Here is a 16579-nt window from a genome sequence, read left to right as displayed (position 1 = left end):
ACGCTCGTGCTGCTCACGGCCTGGCGCTTGTGGAAACAACGGAATGCTAGGGTGTTTGGCAACACGGCGGAGCAGTGCAACACGACGGAGCTTCTTCGGAGGATCGCCGAGGAGTTTAGCCTGTGGAAAATGGCTAGAGTCGGAGGGAGGCAACTGATGCCGCGAGAGTAGGTCCTTAGGTGTGTGTGGAGTTTGGGCCAGCACTTTGTTCGCATTGTAGTCTGGCGTCTTGTAAATGAACTTTGCTCTCCTGCTATAAAGATTTGGTACGCCAATTTGGCGTACCCTCGAAAAAAAAAAAGATAGTCCGATGTCAAACCCAAACTGAGACTCTTAAATATACAACAACAAAGATATCCAGGTCAATTTGCAACGCTGCATCTCAAATTGAGGTATAATCATACCTGGTCAATGGATCTCATCCTGAAATAACAAAAGCATGTAACACAATAGCTCGATGAAAGTTTCTATTACCAATTGCTAGTCTGCACTTTGAGTAAACTCTGGCTTCACTCAAAAAAAAAGTAAAGCTAATTGTACCTGGAAGGGTTCATATTTGCATGGCAGACGAATATAAGCTTGAGAGGGGTAAAACAGTAGAACATAAAATTCATTCTGTTTTCCTCTGAAATTATTAGAGGGGATCATCCAATCAAGAGCTCAACATGTAGGCTAGCGCTCCTTCTCTGGTCATAGCTAGCTACAGCGGACATGAGAGGGCTCTGATTCATGGACAGGGGAAAGATAGATGAAAGCACTGAACAAATGGGCAGAACCGCAGAACTGTTGGAGATCATGGTAGAGCCTCCACACGAATGGATACCGCACGTCTTGCAGTTGGAGCAAGGTCTTTATTGGCACGTAATGTCCCTTGTTCTACCTCCACACGAGGACTCTTCATATGGCTCCATTGATTTTATCTCAGAGACAGTGGAGGAGAGGAGGAGGCATAATAACGGCAGTGTTTTTTTATAGGACTCGTTCCATCAGGTGGGCATCAAAGAAGATGGAGCAACGGGTGCATATAGGCCAAATAAATGGGCCTCACGGAATAAGTGAACCAAAAGGAAACCGACGAACATGCATGGGGATGACCCTAAAAAAAATGCATCAAGGGGATGACGGCAGAACATAAATCGAATGCACGGCTTGCATGAAAATTGTTGAGGTGGCTTATTTGCTGAGGTGGATAGGCTGCATGTTGAGAGAAATAGGTTAGTGGGGATGATCTTCTTAGTTATATAGGATTTGACTCGGCACGGTCCATTTTGCCCTTTCTATATCTGTTCCCACACGCCCGCCGCGCCGCCCCTGCCCACCTATCCAACTTCATCCCGGCCGCCGCCGGCGCTCTCGTCGGCCGTCCGCCTCCACAGGCGCTGCCGCTAACCTACGCGTGCACGCGTGCACGCGTCCGCAACCGCCGCCGCGGAGAGATCCCGAAGAGAACTCACAGGCTTCAAACGTAACGCTTCTTCCTTCACCCTATTTTATTGCCGTCTCTCGTATCTCTAACACTGGCTCGCATCGCTGGCATAATCTTTCCGGGCTAAGTTAAACATTGCTTTGCGCTGCAGCCTGGAACTCTGGATACTACTCCGTATTTTTTTTAAAATGTGGATAGTTGTTTAGTAGATGCTGCAACTGCAATCTGAATACCTGATGCTGTTAAGCAAAGCGAAACGGAAGCCGAAATTTCGTGCTTGGGGCGGCGAGCGGAATTTCCGTTTCCCAATTCGTGCACCCGCATGCATATTTAGTACTTTGCAATCTGAAACTGTAGCACCCACATACATATTCAGTACTTGTAATGCACAGCTGAGCTTGTTTTGGAGTTCTTTTATTTTACATTTGCCGTCACCATTTCCTGGAGCGTAAGCCGCAACATGCCGTCGAGCTTACTGAAAATTCATCATCAGAATATGCATCTGAGTTCAGAATGTTGTCAGCCTCAGAAACTAGCCTAACAACATCTGAAGAACCAGGTGGTGGGGCAAACCGGTGGCCAAACCATGAGCTAGCAGCAGTGCAGCACGGCGCAAGGACGGAGACCAAAGTGCAGGTACGTCTGCACATCTTTATTCATGCAAATTTAAACTTGAACCTTACACGGTAGGATGACAGAAACATAATACAACAGAAGTACATTACCAATCTGTGTCACACGGTCTTAACCCTGACAAGCAATCTAACAGCCCAACCTTGTTGCAGCATTCACTGATTCTACTACATGCTACAAGTACATTGCATCCTCTCGAGATAATGCCACCAACTCACTATTGCACATGGCTATCTTTGAACTGAATCAGCGCTGCATAAAGAGCAGAACAGAGAATTCTTTAGCAAAAGGCCACATTAGCATTAGTACTTCTGAAAATTGAGTAAACAAGGTCTAGGCGTCTAGCATATCTCAATGCTGAAAAGCTGAATGAGCCACATTGCTGCACTTTGTGCTAAAACAAGATAGTACAGAGACCAGAAAATATCTTCGTTTTCAGTGAGAAAAACATTAAAAATATGCTATCCATAGCCCTTCATTTAGTGTCATTTCCATAGCCATTGTGTTTGGGAGACAATGATTTCTTTTATCAACAACGTAAGCAATTGAAGGCTACATATTGTAGTTGTGGGTTTCATAGGTAAGCAAAGATGCACAGCCATCAGTGTGACAAGGGAAACACATCAGGGTACACTAAGAGTTGTTATTTCACGTACCATCTGATAACCATATGTTGCACTTGTTTCTTCATCATTGTCCCATTACTGTTGGAGCCGAAGCAAGTTCAGCAGTGAGGATGAAGGTTGATACGCCAGCTTCCCTTAGATGGCGTACATCGCCATTCATGAGCCTCAATAGGTTTCTAGAAACTAGGAGGCACAAGCCCTCCTCTGACTGCTCCTTGTTATCCTCCTCATACATTTGTGCCATGAGCTCCGCTGGGACTCCTAATCCCTGATGCTTGACCCTGATAACAATAAAGACAAGAATAACTATCACTAAGCAATCCCGTAAACAAGAGACAATTAAGAAGTCATACTTTGAAGGTTTCCTTGGCAGAAATTAGGAGGCCTATGCATGCAAACTGAAATTGCACGATCAATATATACCTAAGTTCAAGGTCAATAAGATGAAGATTTTCTCCGATGCTGTTCTTTGTCAGCTTGGAAGAAATCTCAACAGAACCTCCAACAGGAGAGAACTTCACTGAAATAAACAGGAAGTCAGACAGGATCTGCTGGAGTCGAACACCATCTCCATAGACTGACTGCTTCATAAATCTCTCTGGCAGGTTGCAAGAGACTCTGATCCCTTTACCCTGGCAGGTTATCAGTACTTGACTTACAGCAGCCACCACCACATCTTGCAACACAAATTCAGCCATCTCCAAATCCAGACAGCTAGATCTGTGACCACAAATGACAAAACAAGTTAATTTTTGATATAACATTATTCTAATATGCAGATAGGAACTCACAAATATAAATGTAAGCTTTAGTAGTAAGTGAAACCATACTGGCTAAGTCTCCCGAAAGCAGCATAGCTAACAAGTTGTGTAAATGAAACCGTATCCATTGTTTAATTTTAATCACATAAGGAGGCATATAGGCATGAAAGCGAAGGAAATTGGGACAACTAACAACAACATCAACCTACGAGGTCTGCAAACATGGTAAGCCAAAGTAAACACAAGAACCTAATAGAACAGTTTAGAAGATTTGGCAAGAAGGGTACTTTTCGGTGATGTTATCTTGATCCAAGTCTGCAAGTATCTTGTTTATCTGGTGGTGACAATTATCTCCGACATGGATCTGCTTCATCTGTTCTTCATTCAAATCTGTGTTCTTCAATGCTTTTCTAGAGTAGAGCATGCCTGAGAGAGGGTTGTTGATCGCATGTCTCATGTAGGAGAAAGCCTTCAGCCTTTTTAGCGACGTCTGCTCCGAGGCTTGCTGCACCTGTAGTGCATGTTGCAGCTCATGACTAGCAACATGAATAAAACAGAATACTCCAGTGATGAGACCACCGTCATTTTCTTTTCTGTTTGCTGATAGAAGACACTCAATGTACTTTCCGCTTCGGTCGAAGAAGCCGAATGGAGCCTTTTCTGTTTCTTCGCCAGCTAATGCACTGTTGATAAGAACACATAGACTTACAAATGCATCTTTGTTCTTCAAAAGGCAGGAGGCATTGCCACTGTCGAACACTTCGCCGAGAAGCATCTTATCGAGCACCTCATCTCTGTTCCACCCAGTCAGCTTGGTCATTGCAGCATTCCACTCAGAACACCATCCAAATTCGTCAGCACCAAATATAGGAGGAATGAGTGGGTTTGGGTTGTGAATGATTGCCTTGTAGTCACCCTCAACCCGAGTAAACTTGTCCATCACCAACTTATGGACAGTCATATCCTGGGCAACAAAGCACACTCCAACAACATGATCATGAAGGTCACGACTGGCACAAGCATTCACAACCAAGATAACTGGACCATCATCCCTCTTCGGGCCATGAGTCTTTACCTCAAATCGAACTTCTTTCTCTTCTTTACCTGCTTCATCAATGAAATATTTAGAGACCCATGACCGATACTACTAAGTTATCTAGTATAAATTGTGTAAGCAGGTGGCACAATAACCAGTTAAGTTCAGTACACAAATTATATTATAAAAAAGATAAAACAAAGTTGCTGACTAAGAAGCATGCTAAAGGAGAGGAAGGTGTAAATAAAGAAAACAAGTTTACTCACCCTGCAGAGCTAGATATAGCATCCTCTGGACAACTGGTACAGAGGACTCCTCCACAAGTGTAAGTATGTGTCTTCCTATTGCATCATCAACTCTTAGCCCAGTCAACTCCGCTGCTTTCTGATTCCACCCGTTGACCAGTCCATTGCCATCTACTGCCAAGATTGGAACAGTTGCTGTTTCCATTAGACGAACCATTTCACTGGTCACCGCCTGCAGTTCAGCAAGCCCATCAAGTTTTAGATCACCAATCTGGTTATCTAAACTAGATTCCCGCTTTGGCTTGCTGGCATCATTCAGTGTCCCTCGAAGTATAAGTTGCAATGAATGAATAGCATCCATCTCATAGTCAGTCCAAGACAAGCTCTTCATCTTGACAACTTCAAGGAAGGCTTTGAAAGACAACCTAGGGTGCATCCTTCTGCTGTCATCCATGTCCAACGGATCATTCTTTGCACCTCCCCATCTGATTTCGGCAGCCGTATGTGACCTGAACCAAAAAAGAATATCGTTGGAGTTGATCTTAGCCACTGCCATTCCACAAATCATATCACCAAGAGCAGAAGCTCCAGGATAGCCAGCATCATGGAGGCTGTCAGTACTCAGGCCAGTGGAATCCCTGTGAACATCTGATAGCCAGAAGGCTATATCATGTATCTGAGACTCGGTTGGAGCATTACGCAGACGCCATACTTTGCCCCCATAAAGGAGAGCAGCACCATCACATTTGACTAGGTCCATGATATTGGGTGTCCCTGATACAATAGTCAGGGGAGAGGCTTCTCTGAACAGCATATCAGAGAGCATTGTTTGCATCCTCAGTATGCTCTTCTCACGCAACTGTTTCTCTAATTCAAACTCCCTGTTGACATGGACAGCGAACACCTGAGCTAAGAACTCACAAGCATAACGCAGCGGAAAAGGGACATATCTTGGGCTCTCATGGTGGCAAACAAGGAGGCCCCATAGTTTCTTCTTCTGCTGCTGTTGCGCTGGTTGTTCAGACTCAGCTTCATCATCCTCTTCATTCTCATTAACCACAACAGCCATGACAAGGGATGCAATCGAATTCATGTTCTCCATATACTGAAGGTGACAACTGTGTGGTGCCCTGAGTGCTGAACCACACAAGCTAATATCAAAGGGGAGTGCCTCAGCTTCGATGACCTTTATGGATCTCGCACGGCAATCACAAATCATCCGTACTTTGTTCTTCATGAAAAGAAACCTGGCTGCTTGAGGAATATCAGTGGCTGGATAGTGCAGGCCTAGATAAGGCTCAAGACCAGGCTTTGTGATCTCGGCAAAGACCTCACCATGGTCATCTTCATGGAACTTGTAAGCCATAACCCTATCATACCCTGTAAGGTCAAAAACTTCCTTAACCACAGTATTGCATAGCACCTCCATGCTTCCACCTGGCAATGACTGGATCTTGGAGATTGCCTTGGCAGCAAGCTTGTAAGACTGCAAAGCCCCAGCAGCAGTGGCAGGAAATTCTGTAGGCTTTACAGGCTCAAAGTCTATCACCAAACAACCAGTTGCTCGATGAACAATGGCATAGAAAGGCTTGCCTGAGGTCTTGCACTGTACTAGGATAGGATTCAACAAAGAAACATCAGCAAACCCTAGTGCCTTATGCAGTGCTGTGGCACCTTGGTCACTGAAAAGTGACCGTATATTGGTGCCAATACCCAGCCTTGGGGGGTCATCAACACTGGGTACCGCATGGCTGACCGTAGTAAGCATTTCTGGTGCGTTCTCACTAAACGCGATGACGTTGAAGGTCTTCTCATCAAGGACCAATAGGCAACCAAATGTTTGGATTACCTTTCCTTTCTGAATGTGCTGTAAGTAGGCTATGACCTTCTCCGACCGCCCTTGCTGCACAGGTGGAGCGTCCCTCTGTGCTTCAACCAGCTTGGAGTAGTCGAAGGAGTCACCAGATTCTTCATATTCAGCATTGAGTTCAGCATCAAGGGTTGTTTGTGCTAATACCCTTGCCCGGGAGCTCTGGCGGTTTCTGCTGGAAGAACTTGAAGCAGGCCTTGAGGAAGACATCCCCTGCCTCAGGTAGTTCAACCACTCAACAGTCGTATATGCTGTGTGTCACTCCTGCTGCACATATAAATGAGAAATGGTAAACATTAATTATGAAAACATAAAGGTACAGTAAAGCACTAACAGCTTGGAATGCTAAATATATTCAACATGATGAAATGCTAATAAAATGTGTTCCTTTTCCTGTTTTCAGAAGGGTGACAGACATTAGAAGATTGAAGACAGTACATACAAAGCTACGCCAGGGGAAAGAAAGAAGAAGCTGAACTCTTTCACTGCCTGCAATTGTAAGTTTCCGGCGCCAACACACTCGTGATAGAGAATGCCTGAAACTCTAAATTTCCGGTGCCAGCACACTCTTCATAGAGAAAGCAAGTACTAATAAGAAACACATCTCCTGCAAACTCAGAGAGCTTTGGCTCGCGCTAGTGTATGTAGTTGTCGCTAGCTGATCCAAGGAACTATTTGTAACGTTTATTACTTTTTGAGCTCTTTGTACTACTGTTGACGAGTATTAATAGATCGGTGAACTTTTTCGCAGAAAAAGAAAAGAAAACAAAGAGCTTCTAAAGACACTTCCCATGCCTCCGCAACCCACCAAATCTACTACTTCAAGATTTTCAAAGTGGTGAGTTAGGTAATTTAGCTGGGTCACTTCTCAAATCAGTAGTAACATTAGTGTAACCAGATGATATTTTCCAAAAAAATGTACCGCTTAATAAAAGTTGCCAAACAGTTGTAATTTCCATTTCTTCATTTTTGCATTTCTTACTCCGCTATTCCGAGTATTTTTATTTCTTGCCTATCTTATCGCTTTACTTGCTCTTCGATCGACCCTTGATGATTCTGAGTCGAAGTGATTAGTTCCGTTCTGACTCCTAGCTTAGCTGGAAAGCTTTCGCTTGTATCTGGCAGTGGGTGTAACATCCATCATACTCAAACAGAAGAAGGTCTGCTAATTTTTAACAGAAGAGTCATCCATCACTCAATCATGCAAATCAAAGAAATGGTTTTACATATCTGGGAAAAAACAACGTGTATATAGTATTGGCAAGGTTAGCTTTGACCTTTCTGTTGTGTAACTGACTAACTGTATTATTTCAACACGAGAGAATTCCCTATAGGCCAATAAATTCTACTAGCAAGGAACGGCCAACCCTGATTGATTGACACTTCCAGTAATATACTTCTCCGGATCATGGTTCCATTTCGGTATATTTGTCGTACATGTGTGGATTTTGAGTTACCACGTTTGTGGCGTGTAACAAAAGCTCCTGGTTGTCAAGGTACAACACAGTTCAAGAATGAAACTTCACAGATATTACAGGAAGGCAATAAACCTACGAGACCATGAATAAACTAGATGATGATTGAGGAACCGAAACAACAAAAAGTCTCCATGCTAGTTCATGGAGATATCTCTATCGCCAGAAGCAAACAAGCGAAGCAGACAAAAGTGTGTCCAGTAGGACAAAGAGACCGCTTGAGATTCTGGTTTCCGACATTGGCATGGCGCATGGACAGGAATCAGCAGGGTCACCGCCTCACCGGGCGCTCGAAGGCACCACCACCGACCTGACCACCTCCCTTCCCCGCTCAGGCCTAAATCCTAAATCAGCTCGGCAGGGAGACGCTCTCTTTTCAGCTCGCAAAAAAGGGAGACGCTCTCTTTTCACTGGTCAATCTGGAAAGGGGATTCTGAACCACCATTTTTTACATACCACTAATACAGTACAAACAAGTTCGCTTACTTGGCCCCCGGCGCCACAAATTCATGCGTACGAGTACGACTATCATGCTAATCCTGATGACGAACACAGAACAAGAACCCCACCTCCCCAACCGCTCGTCTCCCAAGATCAAAGACGCATGAAACTTTCTGAAACTAGCAGCTGGTATCGCCAACATACATCCAAATCATACAAACGCGCAGCAGGAAGGAAGGAGGAAGAAGGAAGGGAAAGGGTACCTGGTACTGGCGGTAATGGAGAGCTGGCGGGGCCGTGCAGGCGGAGAGGAGGAGCAAGGAGTGTTGTGAGCTCAACTAGGACTGGGAGTGGGAGTGGGAGCCCCATGGCTGGGTCTTATGCAAATAAATACACCGGCGTGGCGTGGCATGGCGCGCCCATGACCGGAGCGGATGGGAGAGCGATGGGAGCTGTCGACGCTTAATTGGACGCAGCCTTTCGGATCTTCACACCTGATTAACCTAATTGACCTGCTTCCCATTGGGTTGGTGTGCCCTCCACCTCAACGGGCTGATCGGTCCGTGCTACTTTGACTTTCTTTTTTCTTACCGTTTTGCTATTCTCTTGCTGCTGTTGTACTAGTATAAGATCACCCTGTTCCCTCCCCCCTTCCTCAATGCAAAACCAGAATGCCTGCTCGTTTCAGGGGTTAAAATAGGGGACTACTAGATTTTAGTTTAGTATACTCATGTTGAAATTGTAGTAATAATTTTGTTCACCTTAATGTAAGTTAAGGAGTTTGTTAGACTGATATATGTAGACGCTATCTTGTTGTTATTCATTTTTAGCTCGACGATCTTTCTCCCCTCTGCTGATGTCGTTTTAGTTGCAGGAGTGCTGCTGATTTGTTAATTCGATGACGGAAAAGGAATCCAAGATGCCGACGTTGAAATGTGGTTAGAACTGAATGGTATATAAGAGGGAAAGAGAGTGTCCTACAAGCTTTCCCAAGCTGACAAGCATGGAGAAGACGACATCGAGAGGGAATATCTAGTGCTGCCACCCCTTGGTACTACTGCTACGGTTTGTTATACATGTCAAATATAAAAAAGTATTTTATACATGTCCTACAAAATCTTATTTCATGCCAAAACATTGCATGAGTGTTCTATGAAGTATGTCTCTGTGACACTAGCATCTTCATACTGATTTTCTTTATTTCTCAGTGTCGCAAATTCGGACATGAAATTTGGATGTTGTAGGACATGCTATAAGACTCACAATTTTTCGTATAATTTTTAACATGTATACAATACTTTTTATACGGTAGCAACCGTAGCATACGAAGGGGTGGGAGTACTAGATATGTTCTCGACATCAAGACGCGTATATGGAGACACTAGGCAAGGCGATGCACAACCTTGACGTGAATTCTTGTATCTCACCACAATAAAGTTTTTTCTATAAGTTTCTACTCCTGTTTTAACATCTAAAATTGCGTATTGTTTGTGTTACCCCTCCTTCCTCGGTTCCTCCCGTGCCGCCCCCGCTCGGGCGATGCCGGAGGACCCCAAACCCTAGACCCCACTAGCCCCGTCCCCGTGCCCCCTCAACCCACCAGCGGCGGCGGGGAGGCTCTGCTTTCTCCTCCTTCGTCTTACCCTAGCCTTGTGCTCCCGCTTCGACCCTTTCTCTAATCTCCCCATGACGACGTGTGCATCCACCTCCCGGGATTCACAGCGTCCTCTGGCCTTCGACGGCGAGGAGCAACACGCGTGAGGCGGTTTGCACTGGTTTCCCAGTGGTTCGAGCTACCTCACGCGGATCTAGCTAGGGTGCCATGGTGTAAGGGTACATTGCCCCTATGTGTGGTTTTGGTAATTAATGACAACCCCTATGGACTAATGTTTTCATTGAGTTTATATGAAGGAATATTCCATAGGTACTACTTGTACTTCATGTGTTGGATTCAAGTATGGATGCCATGAAGATAAAGGTATACCTTGTGTATTGGCATCAAGATCATCGATACAAGGTTGAGTTGGGCAAGTTCAAGATGAGCATCTTGAGTGAATCACATGCTTGAAGCTTGCCGTCCATTTGGTGATAATGGACATGTGAAGATGTGCATCAATGGAGCTTTCCCATCATAGTGTATGGGGAGTATTTGTGAGTCTTCACGAAGCAACATTGATCAAGTGAGGCATTCCGGCTTGTGTAGAGCTTGAAGAGTTATCATCAAGATCAAGCGGGATGCGCAAGGCAAAGGTATGATCTTGATAGGTTTTCCTTTTACCGGTCTCAAGGTGGTTGATGGGAGACCGGATTATAGGATAGATAGCCGCACTATTAAGAGGGGCTTTCGGTTGGGTAACTTGATCACATCGTCTTAGGGAGCTCAATCCTTTGCATACTTTGCATATCCTTATTGCCTCTTGGTGTTTCTATGTGTAAGGTTCTTGATCTTGTTGCTAGCTTTACAACAAGCCCAAGTTCATCGAAAACGGAGTTCGCATGCATCTTCTATTGCGTTTTCGAGGTTGGGCGATTTTACCGGTTATTCATGATATAAGGTTCTACCTTTTATATTCATGATAAAATCCCCTCCTACAGATTCTTGTGCTTTCACTTTCCATAGGATAGCATTTGTTGTTATCTTCCAAACAAAATTGGTTTCATTCGAATCGGAGTTCGGGAGCATTAGTTATTAAAGAAAAAGGAAAAAGGGAAAAGAATAAAAAGGAAAAAGAAAAATAGGAGGAGGGGCAGCCGGTCGGCCACCCGGCCTGCCAGGCCATGCACCGGCCCACCCGGCCAGGACCGGGCGCCAACCGGACCGGGCGCCAACCGGGCCAGGCGCCGGCCCACCCGGCCAGTTGACCGGCCTGCTGCCTCGTCCGGCCCAGCGCGCGGAGCCCGCCGACTTGCTCGGCAGTCGCCCCGGCCTGACCGGCCTCCTGGCCGGGCTGGGCCATCTCCTCCTCGCGCAGCCCACCAGCGCCCGAGCGCCCTCAAGCCATTTGCTGCCCTATGCGCGTGCTTTGCCCCGCCCGGCTGCTGGGCCGGTCGGACCGGACGGGCCACCGGCCTCCTCAGCGCCCAGTCCGGTCGGCCAGCCTGGCAACCAGTTGGGCCTCTTTTTTTGCCCGTTTTTTATGCGGTTTTTACACTGTTTTCTCCCCAACGGTTATTTCTTCCTCCCTTGCTATAAATACATTTCTCCCACCTTGAGACAAGTAGTTCTTCCCATTCTCTCTCCTCCATTGTTCCATTTTGAAGAACTTGCTCTCCCCTTTGATTCCTCCAACCATTCTTGCTCATTCTTGAGGATTTGAGAGAGGAGATCTAGATCTACACTTCCACCAAACCATTTCTTCTCTAAGTGAGGGAATCTCTTGGGATCTAGATCTTGGAGTCTTTGGTTGACTTTCCCCTTTGTTCTTCCTCTCCAATCTCATCCTAGCATTCGTTGCTTTGGTGGGATTTGAGTGTGAAGGACTTGACACCTCTAGTGTTCTTGCTTTGCATCATTGCATAGTGTTGAGCTCTCTACCATGATTAGTTCGAGTGAGAGATCGTGAGCTTTTTACTCTTGGAGGGTGACCTCCTAGTTGGCTTGGTGATTGGTGCTCCGGTGATCTCTTCAAGAAGATTGTGAAGAGGCCCGGGCTTCTCCTTCATGGAGCTTGTGAAGTGGTTGTGGAGCTTGCCATCTCCGGAGCGGAGGAAAAGCTAACCATAAGGAAAGGGCCATTATCCTTCGTGGGTGTGGTTCGGAGAATAGGGTGAGCCTTCATGGCGCGGGGAATCCTTCGTGGGACCTCCACTCCTCCAAACGTGACGTACCTTCTTGCAAAGGAAGGGAACACGGGAATACATCCTCGTCTCCGCGTGCCTCGGTTATTTCTATGCCGAGCTCTCTTTCCTTGTGATAGCCATCGTGCTTGAAGTACATATATCTTGCTATCACTTGTGCTACATATATCTTGTGCCTATCTTGCTTAGCTCTAGTTGCTATTGTTACACTTAGTTGAGCTTAGCATATTTAGGGTTTGTGCTTGTAAACTAAACGATAGTTTAATTCCGCATTCTTACAAGACAAATCCGCAAGAGTTTGTAATTGCCTATTCACCCCCCCTCTAGGCGACATCTCGATCTTTCAATTGGTATCGAGCAAGGTCTCTCCTTGTTTTAGGCTTCACCGCCTTGAGAGTAAAGATGTCGGCTAGTATAGTGCACAATGACACAATTATCTTTGTTGGCACAAATTATCATTTGTGGCGAAATTGCTTGCTTTGCAATCTTCGGACCTTGTGTCCAAACATTGAGCAATTTCTAGATGTAGGTTTTCTCCTCCGATGGATCCTCAAAATCTATCTTTAGAGGATGAGAAAAACTTACATCTTGAAGCTCTAGTATCTAATGAGCTTTTATTCTCCTTGAGACCCGATTTTCGTAGGTTCTTGATATATATAAAGCGAAAGTCGTCTCATGAGATGTGGATCAAGCTTAAAGAAATGTTTGGTGGATCCATTTCTCATTTGGTCGGTGGTGTCTCCGAGGAGCTCTCTTCCCATTCACATCATGTAGAGCTCCAAGTTGCTTCCACCTCCGGCCGTGATGATATATCATCTACTTCCACTTCACCAACGTGTTGCAAGACACAAGGTAATGATATGGTGAGTGGTGAGGGAAATTGCAATGTTGATATTGTGCTCAATAGTGATGATCCTTCATCTCTATTCCATTGCAATGCTTCCTCTTTGGACTTAAACACATCTAGCATTGAAAATATTCTACATGCTTGTGTTGATAGTCCTTGCATATCATGTGTAAATTGCTTACATAAATCCCATGATGATACGCTTGCCTTGTCTTGCTCCCATAATCAAATTGCTTCTATTTCCTCTAGTTGTTTGTTGATTAACAATGTAGAGGAAACCGAACACTCTATGGATCAAGACATGTTTTCAAATGAGGATTCAAGAATTTCTTCATCTTCATCCTCCGGTATGCACATGTGCCTTATGGCAAAAGGATCAAAGGTATCTCCTACTTTGACTCCTAACACATCCTCTAACGATGAGAATGATGATGATGATAATGATGAAGAATATAATACCTTGGTGCATAATATGGCAATGGTATATGCTTCTCTTCATGGTAATAAAGAAGCTCGTGCTAATCTCGAACACTCTATGGATACCTTGAATAAATATAGGGAAACCATAGTGGAGTTGGAGTCCCATGTTGAAAATGGGGAAATGAGATTCACTCTCCTCAAGCATGAGCTAAAAGATGAGAAGCATACTAATTTTATGCTTACACAAAAAATTGATTCCTATATGCATGAAAATGAGAAAACTATTGTTGATGCTTGTGCTACTAACTCTAATTCTTGTGAAGCATCTACCTTAAAGGAGAATGTTGAGCTAAGGGCTCAACTTGAGTTGCTAACTAGCAATTATAGGGAATTGGAAGAAAGTCATAAAAAGCTCTCAAGCTCTCATGATGATCTTCTAATTTCCTATGATGGGCTAAAGTTAGCTCATGAGGCTAGTATCGCTAAGGTAACATCTTGTGAGCCTCATGTGGACATTAGCACAACCTCTACCCAAAATGTTATATTGTCATGTGCTAGTCCTTGTAATCCATCTAGTCAAACTAGTGATACACCTTGTGTTGGATTACTTGCTTTACCTTGTTGCTCCAACAATGAAGCTTCTACTTCCTCTAGTACTTGTATTTCTACTAACCATGTAGAGGAAATAAAAGAGCTCGAGGCCCAAGTCCTTTCTTTGAAGAAAGACTTGGAAAGGCGTCATGAAGGGAAATCCGCACTTGACAAGATGTTGAGTGCGCAACAATCCCCCAATGACAAGAGTGGACTTGGATTCAACTCCAATAACAAGAACAAGTCCAAGAGAAAGAGCAACAAGAAGAAGGGCCAAGACAAAGTCAAGGATCCGGCCAAGTTGGTTTGCTTCAAGTGCAAGGTTGAAGGGCATCATGTTAGATCATGCCCATTGAAGAAGAAGAAGCACTTGAGTGAGAAACAACAAGGGAAACGGCCACAAGGTCAAGGTCAAGCTCATGCTCGACCTCAAGTTAAAGATAGGCCACTTCCCAAGAAGACTCAAGATATTGTTCCCCAAGAGAAGAAATCAATAAAGAAGAGAAAGGGGAACACTTGCTACTTATGCCGTGAGAAGGGGCACTTTGCTTCTTCTTCTTGCTTAGGTGGTACCTTATCTAACCCTATAATTGTTGATGATGATTATTCTCTAGGGAAGGATAAGGATGGCAATGTGTTTGCTAAGTTTGTTGGAACTCAAAGTGGTTTCAAGAAAAGAACCATTTGGGTTGCCAAGCCTATTGTGACTAACCTCTTAGGACCCAACTTGGTTGGGGACCAACAAGCTCAAAATTGATCAATAGGTGTATGTGGAGGTCATTGGAGACTTGGCTACTTCATGAAGAATTAAGGGATCTTCATATATTATATTTTGACCAAGTCAAGTCATATGGATTATCATCTATATCTTATATCCAATGTTCCTCTTTGCGGTAACTTATACTTCAACTCATCATATTTATTGTAAGTTACTTGCCCCTTTGCATGTTTGGTTTTGTACCAAATATTTGTGTGTATGTGTTGTGTCTTACTTACCTATCTTGTGTATTCAAGTATGTTTGTTTGACTCATCATATACTTGTGTATTGTTTTGGAGCCTAATGCATCTCGATGATATCTTATTTGGCTCTCTTTGAAGTGATTAATGGAACATCCTATTTTGGGGGAGTGATATGCTTTGTGCATCTCTCTTTCTTTAAAATGTGTGTACATGGGTACCACCACTTAGTATTGATATTGCAAGATTATCTAGTCACTATGTGGTGTGTCATACTCATGAGAAATTCAAATTCTAAAATATCCATTAATCATCTCTAGTTGAATTTTAGTTGCCTCTTGTTTAGAAGAAATGTTTTATCACATTATGGGGGAGTAATATGTTTTGTACATATCACAAGCCTAGAAAATGTGAACATATGAGGTTATGCCACTTAGAGTTGATGCTCTTAACTATCTTGTTCCTAGGTGGCATGTTTGCTCAAACAAGCTCCGTTCCTAATAAAAATCCTTTATTACTCATCTTGTGGGTTCTTGTTTGAATAAGAAATTCTTGGTGCGGTTTTTCCTCAAATACATATCTCTCAAGTTATTCTAATCATTGCCGTGCGTGATTGTTTGACTAGTTGAAGTTATCAAGAATCTTCATCCGTGCATAGTGCTTAATTCTATATACTTATCCTATGCCTTTTATTGTGAAGTTGATCCTTACTATCATTGTCAATACTCCACCGGAAATCATTTCCAATATACTCATTGTCTTTGACAATTGATAACCTTGTATGTGGTTGAATTTTTGGATCATCTTCACCTTGGATTGTTTCTTACTTCCTTATTTTATTTCCAAGAAATCTTTGTTGCTCCCATATGTCTTCCTTGTCCCTTTTGAAAAATCTTTTTGATAAATTCTCTTGATTCATATCAAGTGTTTGTTTTGGAAGACAAACCTTTTTTTTGGTACATTGTGCCATTGTGAAAAGTGTAGTGGGTTTGGTTTATTTGTTCGAACCTTGCTCCTTTGGGAGTTTTGCTATCTCATTCCTTCTTCTATGCGTTATTTGGTGAATGAGATAAATCTTTGAGCATGTTTGCTTTTATTTCATCCTTTATGCTCAATGGTTTCTTCTTAGTTCACTTGTTGAACTTTGTTGAACAAATCGTTTGTGATTTGCTTCTTAGATATAATTTGGACAACAAATTTGTTTTGTGACACCTCTATGCCTTATTTAATTCTTTTGGTGTTTTGTCCAAAGTATATCTTTCTTGGATCTTTAAAAGTTTTGGTGCATGCTTATATGTAATTTGTTTATACTTGTAGCATGCTTGCTTTCTTTGATCCATTATGTAGGATATACTCCATCAAATCCTAAATGGCTAAGATGTGCATGAAATTCAAATTTCATCTAAATATGCACATGTTTATATGGAGTGTGTCCTATATATTGTGGTTAGT

The 16579-nt window shown here is 43.6% G+C and overlaps 1 protein-coding gene and 1 long non-coding RNA gene across 3 annotated transcripts; one reads left to right on the top strand and one right to left on the bottom strand.

Annotated features, from left to right (window-relative positions):
* The first annotated feature begins 1417 nt into the window (after positions 1-1417).
* On the top strand, positions 1418-7601 carry LOC124704124. The gene is made up of 5 exons (XR_007003476.1): positions 1418-1465; positions 1950-2062; positions 6639-6819; positions 7001-7094; positions 7349-7601. It is a non-coding gene; the product is annotated as an uncharacterized LOC124704124 (long non-coding RNA).
* On the bottom strand, positions 2048-8895 carry LOC124704122 (phytochrome A type 3). Of its 2 annotated transcripts, none has more exons than XM_047236360.1 (6): positions 8777-8895; positions 4749-6864; positions 3734-4550; positions 3109-3405; positions 2716-2966; positions 2048-2311 (listed from the first exon to the last, which is right to left on the bottom strand). In XM_047236360.1, exons 2-5 carry the CDS (start codon positions 6805-6807, stop codon positions 2750-2752), a joined length of 3390 nt encoding a protein of 1129 aa, XP_047092316.1. In that variant the 5' UTR covers positions 6808-6864; positions 8777-8895; the 3' UTR covers positions 2048-2311; positions 2716-2749. The 2 variants fall into 2 exon arrangements, with proteins under 2 accessions (XP_047092316.1, XP_047092317.1); XM_047236361.1 differs by having other exon boundaries at positions 4749-6861; positions 8777-8891.
* Positions 8896-16579: the final 7684 nt, after the last annotated feature.

Source organism: Lolium rigidum, chromosome 3 (assembly GCF_022539505.1).
Source record: "Lolium rigidum isolate FL_2022 chromosome 3, APGP_CSIRO_Lrig_0.1, whole genome shotgun sequence".
NCBI lineage: Eukaryota > Viridiplantae > Streptophyta > Magnoliopsida > Poales > Poaceae > Lolium > Lolium rigidum.
This window is presented reverse-complemented; position numbering and strand designations above follow the sequence as displayed.